Source organism: Anser brachyrhynchus (genome assembly GCF_964034855.1).
Source record: "Anser brachyrhynchus genome assembly, chromosome: Z".
In the NCBI taxonomy this organism is placed as follows: domain Eukaryota; kingdom Metazoa; phylum Chordata; class Aves; order Anseriformes; family Anatidae; genus Anser; species Anser brachyrhynchus.
Genome location: NC_137697.1, coordinates 37,197,803 through 37,210,964, shown reverse-complemented (window position 1 = coordinate 37,210,964; position 13,162 = coordinate 37,197,803). Strand labels below are relative to the sequence as shown.

The window sequence follows — 13,162 nt, the reverse complement described above, 5'->3', positions numbered from 1 at the left end:
TAGGTGATTCATGTAAAGCTTGCCTTGGCATGCTGGTTTTTTTTTTTCTTTTTTTTTTTTTATTTTCAGAACATGCTCAAATGATCTAAACACTGCCACAGGTTCAACTTACCTAAAATATACCAGAAGTAGCCTAGTGGCACACACTCTTGAAAACTTTTGCAATCACAATATAACTATAAAGCATGAGTAAACTTTTGTTTTTTATACAAAACTTAGAACCACATTTCCTTCTCCCACACCCAATATCCCATAACAAAAATCAAAACAAAACAAAAAGAAGCTCCGCCAAACCATACCTTTGTTAGACACCACTGGCTTTTTTCTTTTTTTTTTTTTTCTTTTTTTTCTGGCTACAGTTTTATTTATATCACTGACACCAGCATGGCCAATGTATTCCCAGGTAAAAGAAGGGATATTATCAACAATGGAACTGTAAAATAAGAAGCTCTGTTGCATTTACAGCAAGACCAGGACGAATTTGTAATGCCGTATATAAGACTAACTGTTCTGATCACCTATTTAAATGTCAGTGTCATTTTTTATAACCTACATCTATCTGCTTTAGCTTTATTAATTAAAATGCTTTAACAACTTATAATTCTTAACAACAATAGTGACTTTTTGGTTGTTGTTGTTATATCTAAAGTTTATGGAATTTCTGAAATACTGTATAATTGATCTGTTTTTTTTTTTTTTTCAGGGAAACAGCATGTACCCACTATTACTTATGTGCAATGGCTTGAATCATCTCTAATTCACTTTTCTAACAAAAAACTCTTAGAAAGGTAAAAGTAATCTAATGAAAATCTGCCAAAAATAAATTAAATTTGTATTTAAGAGCTTACGTTCCAATCCTATATATAACGGCTTAAGTTCTTCTAATAAAACTGTTTCTAAATCTGTATAAAGCCCTGACAAGCTTTAAGCAGTTTCAAATACGAATGGCCTCTGTCTGGGTGTCTCCAATTTACTTCTACTCAGGAATGTGCAAATGATTTTATACAGCACGATGCTAGTACCACTCTGTACTATAGTATTTTTTTGTTTTGTAAATAAAAAACAACAACAAATCCCTAGTCAGAAATAAACTGACAAAATTTACATTCTTCTCTCTTAAAAAAGTAAATAAAATAACATTATTTAAAATGTGAATTAGCTATAAGACATACAATACAATTACATAGATACATATCAATACAGCACATTCAATTTGCCAAAAATTAATGATTACAAAGCCAATATGGATGCTGCCATATATATATATAGATGTATGTACAATGATTATAGCATTCATAATTGCACTATACCTACAACCAGTTTTAAATTACAAGGTGTTTTATGAGGGAGCAAAAAATAGCAACTGTTCTTATTATTTTTGTTTTGGAGTTGGGAGGGTTAAAGATGAAAAACATCTCATTAGTATTTATTGTTAACTTTGGTAATCAACTAATAAGCCATTCTTTTTTCCACCTCCCATACGCTGCTATAAGGCAGCAATTTCTGTGTTAAGTGCACTCTAGTGCTAATTGGCATTGCAGATATTCAATCTAATTATATGTCTGACCTCTGAGTCTTCTGTAGCTTGCTAGCAATCATGCACCTGGTCAAAAAACACCTTTCAACTTAAGCTGCAGAATAAAGGCTCATCAATGTGTGCTGCATTTTTGTTGTTAAAAAATTGCACATTAAAATTTCAAGAATGATTTTCTCACTGTTTCATTTACATTAATAAATCTTTTCTAAAGAACATCGAGAGAGGCTATTTTGATGAAAGCCTATCGAATGTCTATGAATCAGTTAACAAGCAACCTTATCAGGAAAGGTTCCCTGTTGTGATCTCTCATCAATAATTTCTTGTTGTACAACTAAATGTGCCTTGATATTATTACAGAAACCAATCTCATGCCATACCTGACATAAAGAGAGATTTAAACTGTCTTTAAAATAGTAGACCATATGCATGTGCATGGTGCACCTTGTAGCGTATTCACTCACACTGTTGTTTTTGGCATTTGCAAATGGAATGCTTTCCAAAAAAGGGAACAAGGAGCTGAAAATGTTTGGCAGTTGACTCAATCAGGTCAGTTCCCAACCCATCAGTTTGGCATTTCAATCGGTATCTTATGTTTTAAGAGTATTGATTTTATAAAAAGCCAGATTTGGCAACATTAATTTTATACAATAAAAATAATTTTTCTACTGTGGAAAAAAATTAAAAAGCTCTAACTTAAGAAAAAAACACACAACTGAAGAAAGAAAAAAGAAACAAAAACACTGTTTCAGGCTGTAGCCACTGGGGAAAATGTAGTGTCTATGACATTTCTGTTTGGCATTTGTGAATAAAAGAGAGAAAAAATGGCACATGGCAATTAAAAAGAGATTCTATCGTATTCCATGTACATCCTAGGTTGTGTCTTAATTATTTCATTACTGTCTTCTGTGCATCTTTCCAAAATGTGAAAATGATTAAATTTAGTATCCATACGCAACTATAAATCTATTTTGAAATTCCAATATTGTAGTCCCAAAAGTGAAGACAGAACGAAAACACCCATGTCAAGAATTTAAAAATCACAGTATCAATACTTTTGATCCTTCAGAGAAAGTACATACTGTAAAATTAGAATGGACTGATGACTTAAATTCTGCTGATAGCATTTTCCTGACCAAATCACTCAACAGAAAATATTTTACCCAGGAACGTAACTGGGAAAAAAGGCCATTGTACCTTTAAAAAGATAAAGAAGAAGGGGAAGGAGGGAGAGAGAGAGGGTCAGGGAAACAGGAAATCAGCTTGATTTTGCTTCAATAGCAAAAATCTGCTATCCTTTGTAAGTGTATGACTGAGAATTTAAAACACATTGAGTCACAAGGTTTTGCCTAAAAAATGAGGAAATGTGCTGTGAATGTACTTCAGCATCTTTTGGTTTTCCTCCAAATAGTTTAAATAAAATCATAATATTAACTACAAACTCTGTGGACATTCACAGAGTCCAGGCCAACAATAAATTAGTATTATGCAAATTGTTTTCACAGATAATACAGTCCCTCTTGTGTATCTTCAATCACACAAAGTTGGTTCTGGAGGGCCTTGTAGGCACAGTTAGACCAGGTTGTACTCCTTCAGGTTTAACTGAAGGATCGTGTCCTTGACAGCAGCAAAGACGAAGCGGATATTCTCTGTGTCTGTAGCGCATGTGAAGTGGGAGTAGATAATTTTGTCACTGTCTGGATTCAGGTCTACGAACATCTTCAGGATGAACTCTCGTGCTGCTTGTGCATCCCGCTGTGGTCCTTTTAATAAGGAAGAGAAAATTAGTTTCCTTACAGTCAATTCAATATTTGAACTTCTTTAACAGTGAACTATTTGGAGCAGAATATGGAAGAAAGACTCAGTCTGTGATCCTCACGTAAGAGGAGAATGGAAACCTTTTACAAATAAATGCTATCATATACTGGCTACTTTCCTCTGTGAAGGAACTGTTAAAAATAAAGACAGAAGGGAATTCCAGAAGTTCATCACATCAGAGCTATCACATCAGAGTTTTATTTTTCCTGTGGATCATCTTTCTTTCTTAAGATAACTTTTAAAATGGAGTGATGAAATGGGTGGTTTATAACCACACAGAATGAATAAAAGAATGATGAAATCCCTAAAATAAATCCTTAAAAACTTTAACAGAATTGGCGAGTTTCAGTATACACCTACTATTTTAAATTACACTTAAGTTCTTTTAGCACTGCAAAATGTATTTGTTGTATGACGATTTCAATAGGTAACACAATGAAGCTGTATCCTCAACTGGTATGACACTGTCATCAACAGAACCTCATTTACATTAGAGATAATAAAATACACATGCTCTCCAGCTGAAGCTGTTCAACAGCAAAAAGTTCATGTTCTAACAATTCAACTGCTGTCTAAATTACAAGAACGAACCTATTTCATCTATATTAAAGTTGTAATTCTGAGAAGGATGCAGACTCTATGCAACCAAACCCCATGTTTAGTTTTACACAGGACAGAAGGTAAAATAGTGACTTCCAGCGTAGCACAGTGAAGATTCATTCATATTCACAGCCCAACGAGCAGAGCAGGAGCAAGAATGATAGCTGTTGTTCTCCTGTGCTGCAATTCTATTCCAATGCAATTTTCATAGGGCATTACTCCCTTGCTCCCCTGTTTCTGGAATGCAGGTTTCTACAGAATATCTATGTTTTCTGTGCTGTCTCCTCCTCTTATTCTTCTCATTAGTCCCGGTCTCGTTACATGGCAATATAAATACCTGCGTTCTGCTGTTACATATAACTCTGTCCTTCAGTACTTATGAAATCTTTACTTTAGGGAGTTACCAAGTACACATGTATTTTTCAGTAACTGGATAATAAAATTTATTTTTAATACTTCAAGCTTACAACTGCAAACGTTTCTAATGTGGGTAACTTCATAAAAATTAGGTAGCAAAAACATGGAAGAGAAATCACATGCTCCCCAGTATCTATCAGCTGCAAATCCTTCTGAATATATGGATATATCCACATGAACATATATATATATAAATAAACATATACAGACTACCCATTTTCTAAAACTTAGGCATGTACACAGATTTGTAAGCTCTCTAAGACAGGGCGGAGGACTTTTCAACATTTTTACAGCTTCTACACAAACTGGACTCTAGCTTGGTCACCCAGGCTCAAAAGTAACAGCAGCAACTGTTCACACTACAAATATACCAAATTTATTAAGAAACTCTTAGACTTTCAAAGACAATGATTTCTTCAAAATAAACCATTTATAATTCTAATCAACTTTCTAGAATTTTGTTAATGCAGTTTTGCAGTAGCTAGACACTGTCTGTCTCTTAAAATCTTCTGAACTATACAAAGCCTTTAATCATTTGCTAACCTGATGACACCTGTGCTGATGATATAATATAATTTAAATTTTTTACTTTACTACAGTTCAAGCATGGAAAATTGAGGTTTAAAAAGAAAGATTACTGCCTCAGGACTTTAGAAAGAAACAGGATGTTAGATTTATACTGCTAAGTGGTTATGATCTAAATAACATGGAGACTTTGAAAGTAATTGCCATATAAATCAGTTTTCTTGTCTGCTACAGTCTCTGCATGACATACTCAAGACTATGAGTGTACAACACTATGCAAGAAGTACTGCATCAATGTTTCTCACTTTGCTCCCAAGTATGTCCCTTTTTGTCTTTGTTTCCTCTCCCACCTCTTCATTCCTTCTGTAAGTCAAGCCTACTAGTACTAGCTGTGAAAGGATGACTTCATGTGATACACTGACACTTGAGCATGTCTCAGTACTCATTTCAATGCTTCCAGTACTGCCTAACAAAACCGCTTAGAGTAATTTAAAACAGTTCAATTTGCCATCCTGGCTTGCAGTTCTCATCCCTATGCTACCTTCACCACTCTGCTGTTAAATGGGAAAACAGAAGGGAGAAGTGATCCAACTGAAAAATATCTAATTCTGATCACTTCCTCAAACTTGCCCACCACTCACATTCACAGTGTACTGGGACAGTGGAGGACACCACACTGTGACCTGCAAGCCTTTGACTGTAACTCCACTTTGCCACCAGAAGATATCAGATCAAACCATAACCTTGTCCAGCAAGATCTGCAGAATTAAGAGACAAAGACACTTCAAGACTTCCAGGTCTGCATTCCAACAGTTCCACCTTTATGGAAAGCTCTTCATAAACCCTTTTTTCCATCACCCATAGCAAAAGGCAGGAGAAATTGGGTTGAACTGAAATGAGTGGTTGAGTTTTGTCTGTGTTTTCTGGACACATATCTAACACAGATGTTATCTCCTTCTAAGTGGTGATAACAGAATGGCCTGTAGTCTTCTCATATTCCAGGATGTCATCTAGGGAACTTGTGAATATGACATAAACTTGCACCAATGAGAATCTTTTCTATTTAACTGCTAGTTCTCTTCTGCACCATGAAACTAAACTCACTTGAGAATAATGCAATCTGATCCTGCAGGCTGTTTGCTGTGAACAGATAACTTTCCCTGAAACAGGAAAACAAAGTTGTAAATTTTTCCTATTATTACTCTCCAATTTTTAACATGAGAGATAATCTTTTATTCAGCTTTCAAAACTGCTGTCCACTCCCTGGTGGGAAAAAAGAGATTTATTTTTTTAAAAAAAAAAGAAGGGCGTTTAGTTTTCAGTCCTTTTATCATATGAATTTGATTTTGTTTGTTTTGAAGGCCTCCACTCACTTAACTTAGCTGTCTACATCAAGAGAACTCTCTGAAAGTTTTATTTCTCTGTTTTATTATGATTTATTTATGATCTATGTATTTTTTCTGAGAAAGCACATTAGAACTTCACATAAGTGATGTAAAATTAGTATCAAAAAAAGTTTTTTTAAAAAAGGTACAATAAAAGGTTACAAAGAGTGATACTAGTTTCCAGTTTCTGGTAACTAGTGTTACCAGAGAGCTTGTAACACTGCTTTGAACAAAACCAGCTTTAAACAAAACCAAACTTCAAAAAGAGAGTATGCCAGACAATAAATGAAAATGAGGAATACATTTTCACTTATTTTTATACTTTAGCTTCAGCTTTTATACTTCAGTTCCAATGCTCACTCCAACGTATGAGAACAAACAGAATTTTGTCCATTGCTAATGTGATAATACTTACTTGAACATTAACCATTTCCCATGAAATGTACTGCCATCCTACCCACAATTAATAACAATACAAAATTAAATCCTAGCAATCTAAAAAATCCCACAGAACTTCAATTGCATTTTAAAAAATTCCATGATTGAAAACTCTAAAGCACTTTTTTTCCCTTTTTTTTTTTTTTCTTTTTTTTTTGTTGTTAAAGAGCAAAACATCTCAACAGATCTATCTGTCTACCATTTGGACAAGACTATGACATTTTGTCAGTATAAACACAGCATGAGCTCTGATGTCATTATACTTACCATCATACTCTGGAAAATAATCAACTAGATGGGAGTACATAATTTTCTCCTCTAAGAGATCTTTCTTATTTAAGAACAGAATAACTGAAGAGTTCTGGAACCATGGATATGTGATAATTGTCCGAAAGAGCGCTTTGCTTTCTTCCATTCGATTCTGCAACAAAAAAGAGAGGAATTTAAATGGTCAATAAAATAATAAAACCAAAAACAACAAACAATTTGAAATCAACTCGTGCAATCTCATTTTAGTTGGTAACAGATCCATTTTGCACCTTCCTAACAAAATGGATGGTTTAAGTGATTCAGCTACAACTGACAAGTAAGCAGGTAATTAAATATGCAGGTATTTTCCTTTTGCAAAGTCAACTCAGCAAGCATAAGTATTCTTAAAACACAGGCCACGAATGTGAATGCCAGAACAGATACAGATGTAAAGTCTGAATATGCATAGTTATGACCAGCTAACGAGCTTTTGGGTATTGAAATGCATGTGATTCATGGAAGGGACAAGTATACCAAAACAAGATATATCAACAAATTCGAGGTTTACAAACATTACTTATTTTACAAGACATTTCTGAACTCCAAATGCAGAGTACATTTAATTCATAGAAAGATCAGCTTTAATACACTTGCTAGTAATTAGTTCTGAGAACACGTCCTGTATGTCAAAGGCTTATAATAAAAACTTAATGTGAATTGGTAAATTTGTTTCTAACATCATTGGGTTAGCCTTTATTTTACTGCCTAACTGTTCCTTAACTGCACTTTTTGTTATAGCTGAAATGTAAGCAAAGCCTACATTTCTATTTGTAATGATTTTCTGACATGGTAAAATTAATTATGATTTGATATAATTTTGAAAAGGTTAGGCTGACATCATGTGGCTGATGTCAGAGTCAGAACAAAGCAAGTTGAAAACCAGGAATTAACTTCCTCTTTTTTATTACTATTATTTAACGGAGCTGCTCTCTCAAAAGAACAGTTTCACCACCAACAAGAAGGCTGCAGATTCTGCTTTTGTTCAGCCAGGGAACAATCTGTCAGAAAATTCAGACAATCCATAAAATTTTACAGCATGCTGCAGTGATGGATGAAAATGGATAGTGAAATGTATAGATTGAATAGTTAACACAGAGGAGTGAAATCTTTGCTTTCTTCCAGTCAGGTCTTATGAGTCACACTGATTTCAACCGTGCCAGGATTTCATTCAGAGAGGAGAAAAACTGAAATATCAGTAGAGCTGAGCATAAAACTTAAATCCTTCTATTTATTGTTAATCAGACTTCTCATATTCTGTATGGATTTCTTGTCTACATAAACGCTTATAGAGAGGTAATGGGAACACCACAGGATCAGTTTTCACTTTCATAGCCTTATGAAAAATATAAGGAAATGTAAACCTATAAACTGCTGTTTCAATTCTATATATTTACCTGAACTAATCAGCACTTGGTATCTTCTAATGTGACACTCAGATAGTGAAAAGGCTTCATGACTTGATTAGCAATGTTATTTCACAATAAATTTATCAGCTATTGAAAACTTCTCAGTAAGAAAAGTGCATAGAAAACACAAAGAAATTGCTCTTCTAGAGTAAGCATTCCCCCTCTACAAAAAACAAACCTTCATAAGTGCTGCAGCATTTCAAACTGTAATTTTGATTTTTTTCCATATACATAATACAGAATTGCAAAGATAAAATAAATGAGCTTTGATAAACTTATGACACTTCTCCCAGGAGAGCTAAGAAAACTGTGTTTTGCATAAATGGTTATTAGACACAGAGCACATTTTCATTTTCTGTTTGAAAGGGATGCCAAACAAGATGAAATAGAAAAGGCATGCAGACTAAAACTACAATGATATCATGCCTAAAACAATTTCTGGCATCTAATCCAGCTACATTAACTCTGTAAGTGTTCTGTATCATGAAGATACCAGAGGACAGGCATAATAAACAACAAATGTTGTCTTCAATGTAAAGATTATACCTTTATTTATTTGTTAAGTATGAATCCTTTATAATATGAATTCCACATACTCTTTTTTTTTCTTTCTTTCTTTCTTTTTTTTTTTTTGCTATTACAAATTTATAAATTTATCTAAAGTCCCTTTGGACTTGATTTGAGGCATCTTATTTAAACCTCTCCTTGATTTAGTAAAGATACCACCTGACAAACAGATCAGAGGTGAAGCAGGTTTCTATGATTTCAAAGAGAGTTCCATTAATTTAAAACCAATCCTGCCAAAAAAGGAGACTCCCTACTACGAAGGCAGTGTAAAAGAGATGCCAAATAGTAAAAATAATAAATGTAATTAATGTTTATATTAAAGGAAATAATTACAGCCTTGAGAAATCATTTACAGAAGTGGTCTGTAAGTGTAATCTAACAAAATGGAAAGAAGGTTGAACTGCTTTAGAAAAATACATAGTTCAGGATGGCAGTAACTGAAATCAGTGTAATAGTACCAGATTATCCCAGCCTCCTTCACTTCACTGTATTCATTAGTACAATCACAAGCTTCATTTCTAAAGAAGCTGCTTGTCTCCAAAATTCATCCAGTTAAATGCATTTCCAGGAAGAGCCATGCTAAATATGAATCTATGACTGAATCTGGGAGAGTACACTTTAAAGAGGCAACACCAGTAGATTGCTGCCCTTGCTGAGTTTGCATTAAATTATCCAGTCCAAAACAAAATCAACAGGAGGTCAGAGAATTTTGGGAATGAAAAATGATTAAAAATGCAAACTGCATTGAAAGAGCCCACTGAAGTAGAATGAATTCTTATAGTACAATTCTTATGGTATTATTTCAGAGTGTACATCATTACAGAAAAGCCCTTACAGCATCTTGAATGAAGCACACAGCAGCAATTAAGATATCTGGAAGGCTGCAGAAACATTTTCTAAAGAGTTGCTAAGGGGCATAAGCTGTCCAAATCAGTCAAGAAAAAGATCACTCTTTTTGATATTGACAGGTTCATGAATTTCCTTGATCCTTCCCGAGAAAAGTATCACTCAATATTATGATCTACCCTGCAACGGGGTGGGGGTGGGGAACGACACTTTAGCTATCACTAGTTATCTTCTCTGATTGTAAGTCTCATTGCAATGTTCTGCAGTCATCTATACCCTCACAAAAGACACATAAGACAGTACCACTAGAACATCAAGAGGACAGATCTGTAAATGCAGATTTCACATCTTTCACGTAGTTAACAAGAGTATCTTGCAAAGCTTCGTAAATATGTTAGTTAAGAAAATTTCATTTTAGTTCATTTCATGACATTCATAACTTTATGAATAAGTTACTAAATAACCGCTGCAGTCAATGTTATTTCACTGGAGGGAATGATAAATCTTAGATGGAATAATGTAATGAAGGAATTGTCCATGAGCTTGTCTGTTGTCTCTAATAGTTGTATAAACTGGTGTAATACAATTATTGTCTTCTACAGCTCTTGCTTGTTTTAGCATCTGTAATGTCCATGGGGATCCTCTGAGTGAAAAGTGTCAGGTATGTCTGACAGCATTGTAAACTACATAGCAGTTATTGCAGTGATGTTACATTAACATCATAACTTAGACATCTAAAGATCAAACCAAGGATTTTTTTTTTCAAAAAATACATAAATGAATTATGTCAACTCTGTTCTTTTCTGATGTTGCCGTTTTTTTTTTTTACCTGTATTAACCATAGACCTACTAAAAATATTGTGTTTGAGAACCCAAAGGGACTCAGAAGAGGGGAAAAAAGCCAGTAACATATGTCCTAAATTTATATTCACTTAAACAAACAAACAAACAAAAAACTAACTAACAAAACCACTTATTCTTTTTTCTGTCTTCTTGGTGCCACAAACTGAACTCACAGGATGGACACTATTATCAAGGTGTGATAAAACAAAGTACTTAAGTACTTAAGCACTGTAAAGACCTAATGTGTCTTCTCTGAAGAAAAGACAGGCACTCATTGTATGTTGACCGTATGTCTTCTCTTGGTGTGTAGTTGTAACGAATGAAAGTAAGGAGTCTAACTCTTCTGTTCCCTCCCAGTAATTCCCCTATTCAGGTGCGTTGTCTTCCCAAAACTGAGCCCTTTCTTAGAAAGTAAATAAAAATGCTTACTAATTGCCTGAATTATGGGAAATCTCAATGGCTCTTTCCTTTTTTCTGTCCTTAAGAGGAAGGTAGAGAGAATCTCATTAAATACACGTTAAACTCCCCACACTTTTCAAAAACTGTCCCAACTGCCAGCACTGTAAACTTGAAATTAATATTTATCATTACAAAAAAAGATTGACCTCTTCCTTCCAATCCAAATACTGAATTAAACCGTTAGCAAACAGTTTCATAGTTTCTGTTTTAACAGAGGAGAGTCAGGAAGCTTCAAAGAAAGCAAATGGACAACAACAACAACAACAAAACCCACAGATTTAATATTATAGCTTAAATATTAATGGAAAGTGATGGACTTTCTAGGAAAATACTGTATTTGGAAATTAAGGATTGCTTTTGTTAAACATGCCACTAAACAACTCAGCATAGTTACAATCAATATCAAGTGCAGTCAATATTTGTGGGGGTAGCTGAACAATATCCAACACAAGCCCTGAAGGCAAAAATTATGAGAAGAATTAAGTTCTTACGTTATTAACATGTAAAGAACATGGATTCAGCAAAGCCACTCCTTTGCTTAACATTAAGCATAAGATCATGATCCCACATGCTGTTAGGAAAACGTCTAAAGGAAAATACCATTATATGCTCTTCTACTTCTATCATATAGAAGGAAGGCTCTGCAGGAGGATCTGGATAGGCTGGAACGATGGGCTGAGGCCAACTGTATGAAGTTCAACAAGGCCAAGTGCCGGGTCCTGCATCTGGGGCATAACAACCCCAAGCAGAGCTACAGGCTGGGAGATGAGTGGTTGGAAAGCTGCCTGGCAGAGAAGGACCTGGGAGTAGTGGTTGATAGTCGGCTGAATATGAGCCAGCAGTGTGCTCAGGTGGCCAAGAAGGCCAACAGCATCCTGGCTTGCATAAGAAGCAGTGTGGCCAGCAGGTCTAGGGAGGTGATTGTCCCCCTGTACTCGGCTCTGGTGAGGCCACACCTCGAGTACTGTGTCCAGTTTTGGGCCCCTTGCTACAAGAAGGACGTCGAGGTGCTCGAGCGAGTCCAGAGAAGGGCGACCAAGCTGGTGAGGGGTCTGGAGAACAAGTCTTACGAGGAGCGGCTGAGGGAGCTGGGGTTGTTTAGCCTGGAGAAGAGGAGGCTCAGGGGAGACCTCATCGCTCTCTACAGGTACCTTAAAGGAGGCTGTAGCGAGGTGGGGGCTGGTCTATTCTCCCACGTGCCTGGTGACAGGACGAGGGGGAATGGGCTAAAGTTGCACCAGGGGAGGTTTAGGTTGGGTGTTAGGAAGAACTTCTTTACTGAAAGGCTTGTTAGGCATTGGAATGGGCTGCCCAGGGAAGTGGTGGAGTCACCATCCCTGGAGGTCTTTAAAAGACGTTTAGATGTAGCTCTTAGTGATATGGTTTAGTGGAGGACTTTAGTTAGTGTTAGGGCTGAGGTTGGACTAGATGATTGGAGGTCTCTTCCAACCTAGACGATTCTGTGATTCTGTGATATGCTCTTTCCCTTCTAAGAATCTATTCCTAAGAGGGAACCTCCCATATTCTCTGTGTTAAGACACTAAGACACCTATATTTGGAGAAGAATTTTGCCTTTGTTTCACCAGAATCTACTCATCATAAAATTAGTAACAGCAATCTACAATTCCAGAATCAAATTTTTCATATAACAATACTACTGATCTTACTCAATACGTATTCAGAGTCTGGCTACATGGATGGCTTCAGAGTAAGGTCTACATCTATAAACAGTGCAGTTAAGATGACAGAAGTTACCCCTATAATCTAGGAGAACACACAGACCATGACTAAGTACATACACACTGGCAGGGATGCTGCTGCTTTGCTGATACCAGTAAGAACCATACAACACAAATGAGTAACAGGCACATACTTAATCTGTTTAAATGTAAAGAGCTGCAATTGCTCACAGTGGCTCTCACACATCTTCTAACTGAAACACCTCTGAAATGGGAGCAGAGTATCAACCCTGAAATGTTGGCTGGAAAGCAAATTCAGAGCTCACCTACTGCAGC

At 35.6% G+C, this 13,162-nt stretch overlaps 1 protein-coding gene across 1 annotated transcript in view; it reads right to left on the bottom strand.

Annotated features, from left to right (window-relative positions):
* Positions 1-36: 36 nt before the first annotated feature.
* LOC308185958 (guanine nucleotide-binding protein G(q) subunit alpha) overlaps positions 37-13,162 on the bottom strand; it is a 131,999-nt gene continuing 118,873 nt past the window's right edge. Inside the window, exons 6-7 of the mRNA XM_080574720.1 lie at positions 6,985-7,138; positions 37-3,297 (exon numbers count right to left, since the gene is read on the bottom strand). Coding sequence (XP_080430846.1) covers positions 3,107-3,297; positions 6,985-7,138 — 345 coding nt within the window. The 3' untranslated portion in view covers positions 37-3,106. The remainder of the gene's footprint in view (positions 3,298-6,984; positions 7,139-13,162) is intronic.